This window comes from Hyperolius riggenbachi, chromosome 1 (genome assembly GCF_040937935.1).
Source record: "Hyperolius riggenbachi isolate aHypRig1 chromosome 1, aHypRig1.pri, whole genome shotgun sequence".
NCBI lineage: Eukaryota > Metazoa > Chordata > Amphibia > Anura > Hyperoliidae > Hyperolius > Hyperolius riggenbachi.
Window position 1 is genome coordinate 361,015,077 of NC_090646.1, and position 17,581 is coordinate 361,032,657.

The following is a 17,581-nucleotide window of genomic DNA, read 5'->3' on the forward strand; positions in this document are numbered from 1 at the left end:
TGCACCGAGCTCTACTAGTATCACTACCACAGCATGTTGAATTAGCCTCAGTGACTGGGGCGGGGCGGGAAGACAAAGAGGCGGGGCCTGCCTGTCACTACAATTCCTGCATTGATCCGATTCCGAGAGGGGCGTGCAAGTGAGTGACGTTCTGTCGCGGGCAGGTGCGACGCGGACGCGCGCATCAACTGGAAGGGATAAGTGAACCAAAATTCCATGTCAGACAGTTACAGTGTATCTGGCACCAACTGGTTAATAAACATGCTGTATAGTGATAAAGCCAGAGCATTACGGCCAATAACAGAGAAGCCCAGCAAACTACCGCACTTCAGCGCTGGCAGCAGCAGGGCGCGCACTAGCTCGCAGTTGTAGTGGTGAAGGGGGAGGAGGCGACAGACGCGTCTGGAGCTCCTGTGTCTGACTATTCCCCGCCCCTTCTGTCTGTTGTCCCCTCACCCGCCCCCCATGGTCTGCTCGTCACGTCCGGTAGCCGGAGGAGGAGGCCAACAGTACCAGCACCCGGGGGAGCCGTCAGACACAAAGAGGCCGCTGTGTGACCGAGGCCTGGGGCCAGGTGAGGGGAGACGCGCCTGGGTGCCCAAGTGACAGAATTTGCCTCCCCCCTCCGTGCGTTTACATCCCGTGTTGTGTCACAACACACATATGTACATGTATGTAAAGCATGCTTTTCTGTCTATCTCCTGTGCAGCCCATCATACTCCCCGACGTGAATATCTGTGCGATCCTTATCGCCTACTAGCTTGGGCAGACAACACTGGCAAATCAGGTCACCCTCCGATCTCGTATTCTCCCTAGGATGCTGGCATGTGTATCACGTGGGGTGAATTGTAGTAAATTCTTGTCATCTTTGTACACTTTGGTCACAGTGTATGTTTACAGAACGGCCAACAGTCAATGCATATATAGCAGATATTGGTTCTGGTAAGGTGGTTCTTGTTGATACTTGGAAGATATAGTGATACTACATGTTTTGCTTTCATTTGAGTTTTGACTAGCTGTCACTAAAGTAATGTGTTGTTGTAGTTGAATATCTGTATACTTGTTTGTTTCATTTCTACTTGGGAAATATCTATTTATTTGCTAGCAATGTTCACTCTTGAATATAGGACAAGGGCTGCAATCTATAGGAAACATGTCATCTAAGTTTTCGAATCTGATGAAAAGTGAAATATGGCAACTTTTAGACGTTTTTTTTCTAATTCAGCTTTCCTGTTATTTTCTGTCAACTGGAATTAGAGAAGGCTGAAATGGATCTTTGCAAAAACTTAGCAGATTCATGAGTAGATGATTAATTCTACTTTCAAGAGAACCCGAGGTGTGTTTAAAGAATGTTATCTGCATACAGAGGCTGGATCTGCCTATACAGCCCAGCCTCTGTTGCTATCCCAAACCCCACTAAGGTCCCCCTGCACTCTGCAATCCCTCATAAATCACAGCCGTGCTGTGCGGGCTGTTTACATCTGTAGTGTCAGTCTCAGCGGCTCCCCCGCCTCCTGCATAGCTCCGGTCCCTGCCCCCGTCCCTTCCCTCCAATTAACAGGGAGGGAAGGGATGCAGGCGGGGACTGGAGTTCTGCAGTAGGCGGGGAGAGCAGCAGACTGACACTATAGAGATAAACACAGCCAGCTCTGACAAGCTGTTTGTCAGCAGCATGGCTGTGATTTATGAGGGATTACAGAGTGCAGGGGGACCTTAGGGGGGTTTGGGATAGCAACAGAGGCTGGGCTGTATAGGCAGATCCAGCCTCTGTATGCAGATAATATTCTTCAAACCCACCTCGGGTTCTCTTTCACACTGATGCACTGTGTAGAATGATACAATCGCAAAGCAAATGTAATTATATTGCAATAGTACATACATACAATGTTCAACGCTGGGTCCCCGGTTCAAATCCCGGCCAGGTCAACATCTGCAAAAAGCTTGTATGTTCTCCCTGTGTCTCCATGGGTTTCCTTCGGGCACTCGGGTTTCCTCACACATGCCAAAAAACATACAGATTAGTTAATTGCCTTACCCCTAAATTGGCCCTAGACTACAATACACACACTGCATGATACATACATACATAGACCTATCACTATGGTAGGGATTAGATTGTGCGCCCTTCTGAGGGACAGTTAAGTGAAAAGACAATACAGGCAATACTGTGCAGCACTACGTAAGATGTCGGCACTATATAAATACTAAATAATAATACATATCAGCGCATTAGCAGTGCATTAGAATCCATCAGAATGACGCAAGGCATGCTATGTGGTACAGGATAACATGCATGTTTACAAGTTGCAGTGATGCATATTTGCAGTGTTCTCTCCAGGCTCTTTTAGCCGGGGGTTCCACCTGGTTAATTTTGGTGAGCATCCGGCTGTCATCGGCTCACCTCCTTGTCCTCCTCTAATGCTGTAAGTAAAGTTGCACTGGCCCTGCATTCCCCTGTCAGTCCTCACCTAGCTACTTTTTCATGCCACCCAGCTGAAAAACATTTCTGGGGAGAGCACTGTATTAGCATGCACTCACGTACTGAATGCGTCTCACAGCATGCACAACACCCAATAGGGCTTTTCCCCTTCACTGTTTTAATAGGATGTGCATGCTAATGCCCCAATGTGTAACTACGCTAATAAATAAGTGCCTCACTAAGCAGTCATTTGATCCCGAATCTTATTTAGCAGTTTATAAGGATCTGGTTCAACCCCAGTAATTGAAGATTATAAAAAAGCCAATTTTTAAGATAACATATGTCTACTTGTATAGGTTATTTCAAAAAAACATACATTGCCTTTGAATGAACTATTTGGGCCTGGTTCACAAAGCGGTGATAACTCAGTTATCATGCCTAAAAGACTTTAGGCGTGATAACCTTTGCACCGCTGAGTTAGCACCGCTTTGTGCTCTTTATCGTGCGCAAGTCTCATTTTATCACGCCTAAACTGAGTTTAGGCGTGATAAAGGGCTTTTCACAGGCGTGCAAACACTTTGTACCGCTTTGTGAATCAGGCCCTTTATGTGTAACACTCAGTAGCGTAGCTTAGGAGCTCTGGGCTCCATTGCAAGTTTTACATTGCGCCCCCTTATGCGCTGTGTACATAAACGTTGATATGGAACCCCGAAACCTACCAAGGACACCCATGGTGTCAGAGGGCTCTATTCACAATGCATTACCACATTCGGTAATACTGAAAACAGCTGATTTCACCAATCACCTTCCCAAGTTACAATTCACTAAACCTATCACAGAAAATCACAGTTCCTGACTAGTGAGGTAAATTACCGACTTGTGTGGTAATTGCCTTGGGAAATGTCAATTCACAAAGATTTCCGCATGGCATTTACTGGCTAAAAGTGTTCGGTAATTTTCTCCAGCTCACAGCAGCCGATAACTGGCTCTCCCCATGCTGTCTCTGTAAGGTAGATTTGACAGACAGCCTTTGGGGAGAGCCAGGCAGCCAATAGGGAGAGCCACAAAGCCTGCTTCTCACTGTGATTGGATGAGACAGGGATGCTGGTGGGTCTTACACTGTATCAATGCAGAAGGGCTGACAATTTTGCAAGCATCCCTGCATCCCTTAGATGTGCATACTGTATTTGTATTTTAGCACACAGAAGAGCTCCCCCTGGTGGCTGCAGCACATCTAAAGGGATGACAGTATGCACAGGACAGAAAGCCTCTGAGTCTCACACAGAGCTGCCTGCCTGCTGCCCTGCTAGAAGGCTGGTAAGTGACACTGACCAGGGCTTAGTGAATTGAGGCATGTTTGTTCAGTAAATTACCAAACTTCTGCCTCAAGGGGGAAAACTTTAGTGAATTTGGAAAAAAAAAAAGTGTAAAATACTGCATGAGGTATTTTACTGTCCAAAATGCTTTTACCGAACTGCTTATTGTGAATAGAGCCCAGAGAGGTGTAAGCAGAGAAGAACAGTGTATTAATGGTTGAAACTAATCAAAACACATATAGGGGTAATTATTACTAGTTTAGCACCAATAAAGATCTAATAAAGCGGTTGAAGGAGGGCCACTACTGGCCCCTCTGGTCTGCTATTGCTATGCCATTGGTAACACTGTATTGTATGTGTTGGAATTGTTACATTGTAACACTGCATCCCCTATTGCTACACCACTGTAAAGGTGGCCACACACCATACAATTTTTTAAATATCTGTTCAATTTAAGAATTGCAATCAATTTTTCTGACGGATTGTAACATTTAAAAAATATGACCAATGTACCACACACGTAGGTTCAATTTTTTACCCAGTTATGACAAAAATGATTGGAAACTCTGACAAAATTGCTAGGGTGTGTATATTAATAAATTGACACTCTAACACACACCATACAATCTTTAGAAAGATTGAACAAAAATATCTGGCATTCCGGATCGATAAAAATCGAAGAAAACGGGAAATCCGATCGGATTTTTCACTCGAATGAAAAAAAAGCTTTCACTTTTTTTGGGAGATCCGATCGTTTTTATCGAATTGCCGTAAAATCGGATCATTTTATTGTATCGTGTGTGGCCACCTTTACACTGTATTATATGTGTTGGAATAGTAACATTGTTGGCAACTGCTTGCTAAGAATGCTTCTTTGTTGAAAATAGTATAGAATTTTCTTGTTCTGAATCTGACAAGGTCATGACACTTTTTTTTTTTTTTTACTGTATACAAAAGTAGAAAAAATGTTGACTGTCCACTTTAATACCTGATAGGGGCTGGGCCCCACTAGCAGCTATGTTTGTGATTTGGAAATCACTTGGGATTTCTGAATTGTGAAGTACTGTGATTTTCATCATGATTTCTGGAGCTACTAAGGAACACCCCCATAGGGTTCCACTATTGCAGTGCTATTCCTGCGATTGGGAAGTACTGTTGTTGGGCCCCAGGCCTGAGGCACTTCCTTGGGTGAGCCATTTGTAGTATTCAGATTACATCATAAATATACAGTATGTAGTAAATACTGTAAAAGTATACATGATCTACTTTTCTTCCAAAACTTTGATTTTTGTTAAAGCAGATCTAGCAAAAGCCTGGGATGAGAAGTATGGGATTTATAATGGGGCCAATCAGAATTATCATTATTGTTTAGTATTTATATAGTGCCGACATCTTCTGCAGCACTGTACAAAGTATATTGTCTTGTCACTTAACTGTCTTCAGAGGGGCTCACAATCTAATCACTACCATAATCATATGTCTATGTATGTATTTTGTAGTGTATGTATGTATCATAGTCTAGGGCCAATTTTTAGGGGGAGCCAATTCACTTATCTGTATGTTTTTGGAATGTGGGAGGAAACCGGAGTGCCCGGAGGAAATCCACACAGACACGGGGAGAACATACAAACTCCTTGCAGATGTTGCCCTGGCTGGGATTCAAACCAGGGATCCAGCTAACCACTAGAGTGCTATCCACTATGCCACCGTGCTGCCCATGGCCCAGTTGGGAAGTCTGTTATTTCATTGGCCACAATTCAAGCTGCATGCAAGATGGGAGTGTCTGATGGAGATGGGAGTAATGAGAATCTCTAGAGGGCAGAAAACCATATTTGCATATACATTTGCATGCAAGCTGGAATTATGTGCATCTCCTTGAGGATCTCCACTATCCTACCTGGTACCCTGATTGCTGGCAGGTCCATCAATGTTCTTCCCTCCACTTAGCATTAATGTGGTCATAAACATATGGATTTATGGCAGACCAGGTAATCTCTTCTTGATGTCAGCAGTGTTCCCTCCAGCCCATTTTGTCAGTTACTTCACCCAGCTGTCACAATGCAGCTTCCAGTCTGTCAGCAGTCTGAGATGGTCTGCTAAGCTGTGACCACACTACAGGGGGCTCATTACAGCTAGAACACACTGATGACTAGCCTGAGAGATTTGGGGGTGCTGGCAATGTGTTGCAACATTGGAAGCTTGAAGCATACTTTGAGTATAGCTAGCAAAGTGTGGAGAGCACATGAGAGATTAACTGCACGAATGGTGGCTCTGGAACTTTGCCTCAAACATATAGCATATGGCACTCTCCACTTGGCCACACCTACTACTATGACCATTAAATTACTGCATTCCCCCATGCAACTAAATACATTTCATCTATCCTTTACTTTGTCTATCACGTTGTTACACTGGAAGCTAGAATTCTGATCTAATATTGATTTCACCACTAGCTTCATACTGCTTGATGCAGTACAAAGCTGCCTTGCTGCCGATAGTGCTCCACTTCATGTGCATGTGGCACCTGCTGGTTGAGAGCAGGAGTGTTTCTGATCCATGTTCAGTTGAAAATTCATTGAATGCACTAGGTTATTTGATTAGATTGGATGGAATCATTGAATCTATGGTCTACTTATGTAAAGGTTTCTATCAGTGTATAGCCAGCTGTGAATGGAGAGTTGTCTAGATTTAGAGGCTTCAGTATAATTTCTGTAGCCATTGGTTGACACCAGCATAGCACAGGGACATAAAGGGATCTTCAAGCATTCATACTGGCGTGGAACAAGTGTGTGCACCCTGTGCTCCACCCTGATAGCTCATTTTTGTATAGATGTTTAATTATGATTGGCCAATCACCGACCAATTTTACCTCCTCCATATATTATGAGGGTCAACAGATAGGGACTACAATGAGCAGATTGTCAGTAAAGCCTCATACTATATAGAGGTGGTAAAATTGGCCAACCATAACTGAAAGTGTGTACCAGGCTTTAGTGCTTGAGTTGGTATTGATACTCTATCTCCTCTGTCAGGACCACAGGCGAAAGTTGTGCATCTCTATGCTGTGTATCTCAATGCTCTGCTTTACACATAAATGTCACATACTGCTTGACTTTTTTTTTTTTGGAGTAGCCGAGGATTGTTACTTTCGCGCTTAAATAGAAAAAAAAAAGAAAAAGTAAATTGTGTTAATTTGTTTCCTTTTGGCACCATTGCTTTTATATTGGTGAATGGGAGTACTGGGGTTTATTCTTATATGTACGGTATGTGTAGTGCTTGGCTTTAAGTCCTGCTTTTTGTGCACTGCAGTGCTTCTGTTATCACTAGTTCCTGTACAAGTTGATGTAGCATCAGGTTTGCATTCCTTTTCATATTCGTCTATAACTGCTTTTTGGTAGTGGGTTTGTGAATCTGCTCACTATTAGATAATTTGGCTTATGAATTTCCCTTTGTAGAAAGCTTTAAACATAGCTACTGATCAATAATGTACATATATTGCATTATTGATTCCGAGCCTACAAGGAGGCATAAGAGGATAGCAGAGACTCCCCCACCCCCATTTCTAACATACCGTAATTTCTCCTTATCCCAGTTCCTACCTACAATGTGTTCCCTAGGAGCTCAGCAATCTATTTTAGGTTTCAGATACTGAGCCCTGGAAGTCTAATAAGTTAAGTATGCATATATTAGTGATCCAGTATTGAATGAATGACTGCTGTCAATGTGTTTGATCTCTCTAACGTGTGTGTACGTGGAAGTGCGTTCCTGCTTCTGACTGGTATGAGAATGGCTGGTATAGCGCTCATCTAAATAATTGATGTGTTGGAAGATCCATTTTTTTCTTCTGGATAATAATTTACAGTAAAATCCATTTGTAGTAAACTTCAAGAGACTTGGCCAAGTAGTTAAGCACATCAGATGTTTACTACCGTATATCAGAATTCAGCATACCTTGTATATCTATACAGGTGCATGGCCGGAACCAAGCGGCTGAGTTTACTGTAGCCAGAGGTTTACTATGAGATTGTACTGTAGTAGCAACAATTTTTAAATTTAGTCGCAACAAGTTACAGATTCTCATATTGAGTTCTAAAGCACATTTTTTCTATTGCTCATAGCAACCCATACATATGAAGGATTGCCGATATAATAATACTGTATTTCACTGCGGATAGGCAGACTTTTTGACACCCACATTTTGTGTGTAAAGTGGGGGTTGGCCTCTCCATGAGGGATATACAGTGGTTTGCAAAAGTATTCGGCCCCTTTGAAGGTTTCCACATTTTGTCATATTACTGCCACAAACATGAATCAATTTTATTGAAATTCCACGTGAAAGACCAGTACAAAGTGGTGTACACGTGAGAAGTGCAACGAAAAACATACATGATTCCAAACATTAAAAAAAAAAAATTACTGCAAAGTGGTGTGTGCGTAATTATTCAGCCCCCTGACTCAATACTTTGTAGAACCACCTTTTGCTGCAATTACAGCTTCCAGTCTTTTAGGGTGTTTCTCAGCTTTGCACATCTAGAGATTGAAATCCTTGCCCATTCTTCTTTGCAAAACAGCTCCAGCTCAGTCAGATTAGATGGACAGCGTTTGTGAACAGCAGTTTTCAGATCTTGCCACAGATTCACGATTGGATTTAGATCTGAATTTTGACTGGGCAATTCTAACACATGGATATGTTTTGTTTTAAACCATTCCATTGTTGCCCTGGCTTTATGTTTAGGGTCATTTTCCTGCTGGAAGGTGAACATCCACCCCAGTCTCAAGTCTTTTGCAGTCTCCAAGAGGTTTTCTTCCAAGTTTGCCCTGTATTTGGCTCCATCCATCTTCCCATCAACTCTGACCAGCTTCCCTGTCCCTGCTGAAGAGATGCACCCCCCTGAGCATGATGCTGCCACCACCATATTTGACAGTGGGGATGGTGTATTCAGAGTGATGTGCAGTGTTAGTTTTCCGACCACACATAGCGTTTTGCATTTTGGCCAAAAAGTTCCATTTTGGTCTCATCTGACCAGCGCACCTTATTCCACATGTTTGCAATTTGCAACAAGCCATGTGGGGAACACAGCAAATGGGACTTCTTATGCTTTTCTGTTAACAATGGCTTTCTTCGTGCCACTCTTCCATAAAGGCCAACTGTGTGCAGTGCACGACTAATAGTTGTCCTATGGACAGATTTCCCCACCTGAGCTGTAGATCTCTGCAGCTCGTCCAGAGTCACCATGGGCCTCTTGACTGCATTTCTGATCAGCGCTCTCCTTGTTCGGCCTGTGAGTTTAGGTGGACAGCCTTGTCTTGGTAGGTTTAAAGTTGTGCCATACTCCTTCCATTTCTGAATGATCGCTTGAACAGTGCTCCGTGGGATGTTTAAGGCTTTGGAAATCTTTTTGTAGCCTAAGCCTGCTTTTACATTTCTCAATAACTTTATCCCTGTCTGGTGTGTTCTTTGGAGTTCATGGTGTTATTGCTCCCAATACTCTTAGTCCACCTCTGAGGCCGTCACAGAGCAGCTGTATTTGTACTGACATTAGATTGCACAAAGGCAGTGTTCTCCCCAGGCTCTTTTAGCCGGGTGCTCCACCCGGCTAGATTTTGTAACCACCCGGCTGTCATCGGCTCACCTCCTCACCTATTCCTATGCTGTAAGCACAGTTGCCCTGCATTTTCAACTCGCCCCACCCGGCTACTTTTTCATGCCACCCGGCTACTATTTCATGCCACCCGGCTGGAAAAAAATTCTGGGGAGAACACTGCAAAGGTGTACTCTAGTTAGTCATTAGCACTCATCAGGCAATGTCTATGTGCAACTGACTGCACTCAGACCAAAGGGGGCTGAATAATTACGCACATCCCACTTTGCAGTTATTTATTTGTAAAAAAAAAATGTCTGGAATCATGTATGATTTTCGTTCCACTTCTCACGTGTACACCACTTTGTATTGGTCTTTCACGTGGAATTTCAATAGAATTGATTCATGTTTGTGGCAGTAATATGACAAAATGTGGAAAACTTCAAGAGGGCCGAATACTTTTGCAAACCACTGTACCGCGGGTGATTTGTGCAGAGGCCCCCATATACAGAGTATGCTGTGGAACATGCTTTGGCAGGTATAGGTACTTGTCCTCATTTTGGTTTGCATTCTCTAGTGCAGTGTTTCCCAACCGCTGTGTGCCGCGGGATGTTGCCTGGTGTGCCGTGCGGGGATCCCCAACCTGTGGTCTGCGGGACGCAGGACTGTCCTCCCGCCCGTCCCCGCGGCTGCCGCTTTTATTACCTTAGCAGTGGCCGCTATCCCCTCTCCAGCGCATGTATTTATTCAAGCAGTGTATCTCCCGGCTGCTCTGTGTGTGATGCGCAGGAAGCAGGGCTCGGTTACCATAGTAACGGCGATGCATATCGCCGTTACAGGAAGCCGCTGCCCTGCTTCCTGCGCATCACACACAGCAGCCGGGAGATATGCTGCTTGAATAAATACACGCGTCGGAGAGGGGAGAGCGGCCGCTGTTAAGGTAATAACAGCGGCGGGGACGGGCGGGGGGCACCACCTACCCATACTGGCTATCCTGGGGCACTATACTAGCTATCTTGGGGCACTATACTGGGGCGCTATACTGAGGCACTATTCTGGCTATACTGGGGCACTATACTGGCTATCCTGGGGCACTATACTGGCTATCCTGGGGCACTATACTGGCTATCCTGGGGCACTATACTGGCTATCCTGGGGCACTATACTGGCTATCCTGGGGCACTATACTGGCTATCCTGGGGCACTATACTGGCTATCCTGGGGCACTATACTGGCTATCCTGGGGCACTATACTGGCTATCCTGGGGCACTATACTGGGGCACTAAACTGGCTATACTGGGGCACTAAACTGGCTATACTGGGGCACTAAACTGGCTATACTGGGGCACTATACTGGCTATACTGGGGCACTATACTGGCTATACTGGGGCGCTATACTGGGGCACTATACTGGCTATACTGGGGCACTATACTGGCTATACTGGGGCACTATACTGGCTATACTGGGGCACTATACTGGCTATACTGGGGCACTATACTGGCTATACTGGGGCACTATACTGGCTATACTGGGGCACTATACTAGGGCTGCACGGTTTTTCGGTTCAAAACCGAAACCGCGGTTCGAGGCAAGACGATCTGCTGATCGTCAGTGCCTTCGGTTTTTCGGTCCGCTGTCTAACTTGCTTCTGGCCCCGCTGTGCGCTGATTGGCCATAAGCAGTGAATATGCATAAGTGTTAATGAGCGGGCGGGGGGGGCGGATCCACTCAAGCGAGCGGCAGGCACATGCAGCATTACTAATCACTGGCTAGCGATGGAATGACGGCAGCGGTAGGCGGAGCTGTATGCTCTGTACAGCTCCGCCTACCGCTGCCATCATTCCATCGCTAGCCAGTGATTAGTAATGCTGTATGTGCCCGGCCGCTCTCTCGAGTGGATCCGCCCCCCGCTCATTAACACTTATGCATATTCACTGCTTCTGGCCAATCCGCGCACAGCGGGGCCAGAAGCAGTGATCCTCAACACTAGCGGCTTAACTAACAACATTAAGCTCGACTGAGATTTTCAGCTTGTGCTGCAAGGAGGGCACGTCTGAGTCAAGCGCAGATAGTACCAGACTGGTACTAGCGCTTGACTCAGACGTGCCCTCCTTGCAGCACAAGCTGAAAATCTCAGTCGAGCTTAATGTTGTTAGTTAAGCCGCTAGTGTTGAGGATCACTGCTTCTGGCCCCGCTGTGCGCGGATTGGCCATAAGCAGTGAATATGCATAAGTGTTAATGAGCGGGCGGGGGGGGCGGATCCACTCAAGCGAGCGGCAGGCACATGCAGCATTACTAATCACTGGCTAGCGATGGAATGACGGCAGCGGTAGGCGGAGCTGTATGCTCTGTACAGCTCCGCCTACCGCTGCCGTCATTCCATCGCTAGCCAGTGATTAGTAATGCTGCATGTGCCCGCCGCTCGCTCGAGTGGATCCGCCCCCCCCGCCCGCTCATTAACACTTATGCATATTCACTGCTTCTGGCCAATCAGCGCACCAGCGGGGCCAGAAGCAAGTTACAGACAGCGGACCGGGCATTGCAGACCGTGAACAACCCCCCCCCCCTCAAGTGCAAAAAGCAGGATTTGAAAAAAATCGGGGGAAAATCGAAATTGCGATTTCTGAGAGAAAAATCGCAATTTCGATTTTCCCCTAAAATCGTGCAGCCCTACTATACTAGCTATACTGGGGCACTATACTAGCTATACTGGGGCACTATACTAGCTATACTGGGGCACTATACTAGCTATACTGGGGCACTATACTAGCTATACTGGGGCACTATACTAGCTATACTGGGGCACTATACTAGCTATACTGGGGCACTATACTAGCTATACTGGGGCACTATACTGGCCATACTGGGGCACTATACTGGCTATACTGGGGCACTATACTGGCTATACTGGGGCACTATACTAGCTATACTGAGGCAACTAAACTCCCTATACCAGGGCAACTATGCTAGCTATGCAGCCGCACCCCAGCCCCCTCCCCCCCCCCCCATAGCCTGCTGCGCACGGCACTGTCCACTAGGTCGCGCAAACACCCGCCCCCCCCTTCCCCGACCCCGTTCCCCCCCGCCCCCCCCCCCCCCCAGCGCCCGCCTTTCCCCGGAGAAAAATTTGGTCAGAAAGTGTTTCCTGGGTCGGAAAAGGTTGGGAACCACTGCTCTAGTGTACCTGGCAGCTTTCCGAGCTGGCCACTAGTCTTATTACAGTAAGCCTGGAGCTCTAGTGACCAGTTCAGAAGCTGCACGGGACACTAGAGGATGCAAGCCGGAGTGGGGACAAGTAGCAATACATTCTAAAGCATGCTCGGCAGGGCACTTTGCACTCGCTGGAATGCTTAGCCATGCGTATATACGGTATTTCACGCTTTGTTTTCTTTGCAATCATCTAGTGATTAACTGAGCGCGCCCAGCCGGGCTGCAGCTCTCCTAAGCTGCTCCAGATTTGTCTCAGATTTTTACACCTTTAAACCTATTTGTGCTGAAACTGGACCCAAAATACAGAGGAATCCCACCCACCGCGATTAAGGCTACAACTACAACCAACCAGAACAATCGGATTACTTTGGATGGCAGAGATTTAAACTGGATTGAAATCCTCCATGAAGCCTACCATTCCTTAACACACCAAGCCTTCTAACAGCTGACCTGAAACAAGACCTTCAACCTCTCTGTGATTGCCCTCGCTCCACCCTGTGAGTAAAGGTAGCCATACACTGCTCCATTTGCCATCAGCGACCAACAGATAGATGCCTCTCTGATCGAATCTGATCAGAGAGGGATCGTATGGCTACCTTTACTGCAAACAGATTTCAGCATGAAACCGTTAACAATCTGTGGTGGTGGTGGTGGTGCTGCCGCCGCTCCCCCCCCACCGCATACACTACCTGCTCCGCCGGCGCGACTCCCCAGGTCTCCACTGTCTTCTCCGTTCTGGTCTGGTCTCCGGGTCCGGCATGCTTCACTTCTTCTTGTCAGGGGGAAGTTTAAACAGTAGAGCGCCCTCTACTGTTTTAACTTCCGGGACAGGACGAAGTGAAGCATGCCGGAGACCAGACCAGAGCGGAGAAGACAGCGGAGACCTGGGGAGTTGCGCCGGCGGAGCAGGTAATGTATTGCAGCTGTATTGCGTCGGTCGTCGGGCACTCAAACACCGCTAGCGACGTGCTCCCTACCCGCAGGCGATCGACGGTAATTTCCCGCACGGAGCAATCAACGGGATCGAAATTTAGCGTGTAATGTGAACGATGTGACAGCAGATTCGATCCCAGTGATCGAATCTGCTGTCGATCGGCGGGGAATCGGCCTAGTGTATGGCCAGCTTAATCCTTTATCCATTATCTAAGGCATATGCACCAAGTGACTATTTTCTACATTTATTTTATCACTTATCATCTAACTGTAAAACAAGGAACTTTATAAATCTATGATCCAACTCTGTGTGGGAAGAATGCATTTTGCACAGATCCCCTTTGATCTCAGCATGATTCCAGAAGTAAAAGCTATCTAACCAAGTCTATTGTCTCTAATGTCAACATACAAATACTCCTCAAAGGATCTTCTCTCTGCCTGCCCTCCCAAGAAACAATTACATATTAACACCTCACTAGCTCTCCTCTTAAAATCCTTTGGGATACTCAGGAAAAGCAGAAGGGGGCGGAGAGGCAGTGGGTCCAAAAACAAACACCAGGGAAGCAACACCAGGCAAAGGGTAACAAGTTTGACAGTGAAGTCTAAAAAACATAGCTGTCCCTAGGAAAGCTCCATCACAGCCACATTCTGCAATGCCAGATCGATAAATAATAAGACTGCAACTATACATGACCTAATAGAGCTCTCTGAGTTGACCTTTTTGACGGAGACCTGGCTTGGGAAACATGCAGGCCCAACTCTTGAAGCAACCGTGCCGACCAATTATTCAGTCTTGCACTGTGAGAGACAAGACCGCAAGGGGGGGAGGGGTAGGCCTGAACGATTTTAGGAAAAAATTGAATTGAGCGATTTCTGTCTGAAATTGCGATTTCGATTCAATTCATGATTTCCTTCAAATCAAGCTTTGTTCCCCCTCGTTGCCCGTTTGTTCCCCCTCTGTCCCCCTGTCTCTCTTTATGCCCCCTTTGCCTCTTTATGCCTCCTCTGGGTCTCTCTTTCCCCCTTTGTGTCTCTGTGCCCACTTTGTTTCTTTCTGTCTTTCTCTGTGTCTCTCTCTGTGCCCCCTGTCTCTTTTTGTGCTCCCTCTGTCTCCTGTGTCTCTCTCTGTGCCCGCTCTGTGTCTCTCTGTGCCTCTTCTGTCCCCCAAGCTGCATCAGTTCTGGACATAGCTTCCAGCACGAGTCCAGCGATGCCCGTCTATCTACTTCGACTCCTGCAGGCTCTAATGCATGGCATACTTCTTGTATGTCATGTGACATACAGGAACCCGGAGTTTTGCCAAGCACAAGAGCCAGCAGACGGCGATAGAGGACAGACAGCGTTTCAACTTGTGCGGAAAGTATGTCCAACACTGCAGGCCTCACACGCCAGGACTTTGGGGAAGTTCAAAGCCACTTCTTCAAACTTCCCCTATGGGTAAATGACGTGATTGCGATAATTTCCGCTTTGACGATTCCGAAATTGTGATCTTGGTGATCGCGATTTCGATTTAAATTCGATTTATCTTTCAGGCCTAGGAGGGGTGGGGGGGGGCTGCCATAGCTTCAGATCCTCTCTGAACATAAGGTCCTTGGCCATAGTCCCCACTGAATCCTTTGAATGGCTGGCAGACCAACTCTCAGCAGAGATAAACATCAACATATTGCTCATATACCGCCCACCTGGTAAACGTCTAGCAGTGGTGCTCAAATACCCCTTTTCAAAATTCGAGTTTGGTCGAATTCGAATAGTAAATTATTCGAGGTCAGTCGAATATTCGAGTCGAATAAATTTTACTATTCGATTCGACCTCGGACTTCGAGCTCACTATTCGAGTCGGTATTCGAGCTCATTATTCGAGCTGACTATTCGAATTGGCCTTAAATAGCTTCCTACACTTGTTTTGAGGGTGAATGATGCAAGAAACATCTTTTTTTCCAAGTAACAACAGCAAGTGATTATGTGGGGATGTTCCTTTAAAAAAAAAAAAGGTGAAAAGAGAAGTTGTGTCCAGAATTTTGTTCAGTACTGTATATACTTCTTCTTCTTCTTTATCTTCTATATCTTCTTCTTCTATATCTTCTTCTTCTAGATCTTCTTCTATATCTTCTTCTTCTTCTTCTTTTATATTGTCTTCTTCTTCTTCATCTTCTTCATCATCATCTTCTTCTTCTTCATCTTCTTTTTCTTCATCTTCTTCATCTTCTTCTTCTTCTTCATCTTCTTCTTCATCTTCTTCATCATCTTCTTCTTCTTCTCCTTCTTCTTCTTCTCCTTCTTCTTCTTCATCTTCATCTTCTTCATCTTCTTCTATATCGTCTTCTTCTTCACTTATTTCTCTTTTCAATTTTTTTTTTTAAAGAAATGCAGCTATTTTTGAGCGTAACAAATAGCTGGTGGCGCACGCATGTTGGAAGCGCCATTGTATGTGCTCCCTGGCAGTGGAAACACACAGACAGCAGGAGGTAAATTCAGCAGCAGGAGGAGGAGGATGAGTGTGTGGCAGCAGGCAGTCAATGAGGCAGGCAGCGTGACATAATAGCCCTGGTACCTAGCGGTGATACCAGGGCTGTAAATAAACACAGCAGGCAGGAGGTCCCAGACAGCGGTCGTGCAGCCCACATCGTGTCCAATACACAACTGGGACAACACAGTTTTCAACCCGGGCACCTCAGAAAAATTAAACCTTTTTTTTTGTAATGGTTTTGTAGTTTTGGTTTTACAACCAATTACACAGATATAGCTATTTTTTGACGTAATAGCTGGTGGCAGAGTGGCAGCAGAAGGTAAATCTGTGTACCCTGGCGTTGGGAAACACAGACAGACAGCAGCAGCAGGAGGAATGGAGGAGTAATTATGTGAGCAGCTATTGTTTGACGTAATAGCTGGTGGCAGAGTGGCAGCAGAAGCTAATTCTGTGTACCCTGGCAGTGGGAAACACAGACCGACAGCAGCAGCAGCAGGAGGAATGGAGGAGTAATGTGAGCAGCTATTGTTTGACGTAATAGCTGGTGGCAGTGTGGCAGCAGAATGTAATTCTGTGTACCCTGGCAGTGGGAAACACAGACAGACAGCAGCAGCAGGAGGAATGGAGGAGTAGTGTGAGTGTGGCAGCAGGCAGGCAGCGTGACATAATAGCCCTGGTACCTAGCGGTGATACCAGGCCGTAAATGAACACAACAGGAGGTCCCAGACAGCGGTCGTGCAGCCCACATCGTGTCCAATACACAACTGGGACAACACAGTTTTCAACCCGGGCACCTCAGAAAAATTAAACCTTTTTTTTAATGGTTTTTTGGTTTTGTTTGTAAAACAAATTACACAGATATATAGCTATTGTTTGACGTAATAGCTGGTGGCAGAGTGGCAGCAGAAGGTAAATCTGTGTACCCTGGCAGTGGGAAACACAGACAGACAGCAGAAGGGCAGTACACAGCAGCCCACTGTAGGTGTAAAATGTGTGGCTGCAGGCGACGTAATAGTCAAAGTGAACCAGGCTGGCTTAGTGAGCAGGAGCCAGGAGGTGGTAAAGGGTGGCAAGGCACATTAACGATGGTTCTTAGCCAGTTCATGTCCCCCTCTCGCCGACAACAGGGGCCAGGAACTCGCCTTCCACCCACGCCTGGTTCATCTTGAGAAACGTCAGTCTGTCCACAGACTTGTGAGACAGACGTGAGCGTTTCTCGGTGACCACACCACCAGCTGCACTGAAGCAGCGCTCGAACAGCACGCTGGAAGGGGGGCAGGACAGCACTTCCAGGGCGTACTGCGCCAGCTCGCTCCAGATCTCCAGGCGCTTGACCCAATACTCCATGGGATCAACAGGGGCATCGCTGTCAAGCCCGCTGTAGGACCCCATGTAGTCAGCCACCATGCGGGTCAGGCGCTGGCTGTGACCGGAGGAGGATGCTGCTGCATGCACCTCCTCTCTAGTCACTGCTGCCGGAGCCTCTACAGTCCTGTAGAGCTCGTGGCTGAGAGACAGCAGGTCTGTGGGGCGCTTGCTGCTGGATGCAGGCACCTGCTGCTGCCTCTGTGCTGGCTGCTGGACAGTGGGGGTGGAAGGCTGGGGGAAGGCTTCCTCCAAGCGCTCAACAAGGGCCTGCTGCAAGCTCCTT

The 17,581-nt window shown here is 46.5% G+C and overlaps 1 protein-coding gene across 4 annotated transcripts in view; it reads left to right on the plus strand.

Annotated features, from left to right (window-relative positions):
* Nucleotides 1-374: 374 nt before the first annotated feature.
* Nucleotides 375-17,581, plus strand: part of ZBTB5 (zinc finger and BTB domain containing 5) — a 59,302-nt gene continuing 42,095 nt past the window's right edge. For 2 of the 4 annotated variants that reach the window (XM_068271307.1, XM_068271305.1), the window contains exon 1: nt 487-671. Coding sequence is in view for 2 of the 4 variants with exons in the window: in XM_068271305.1 (XP_068127406.1) it covers nt 664-671 (8 nt within the window). In the remaining 2 variants the exon portion in view is untranslated. Of the gene's footprint in view, nt 672-17,581 lie in introns of all 4 variants that reach the window. The other 2 variants (XM_068271304.1, XM_068271306.1) reach the window with 2 other exon arrangements.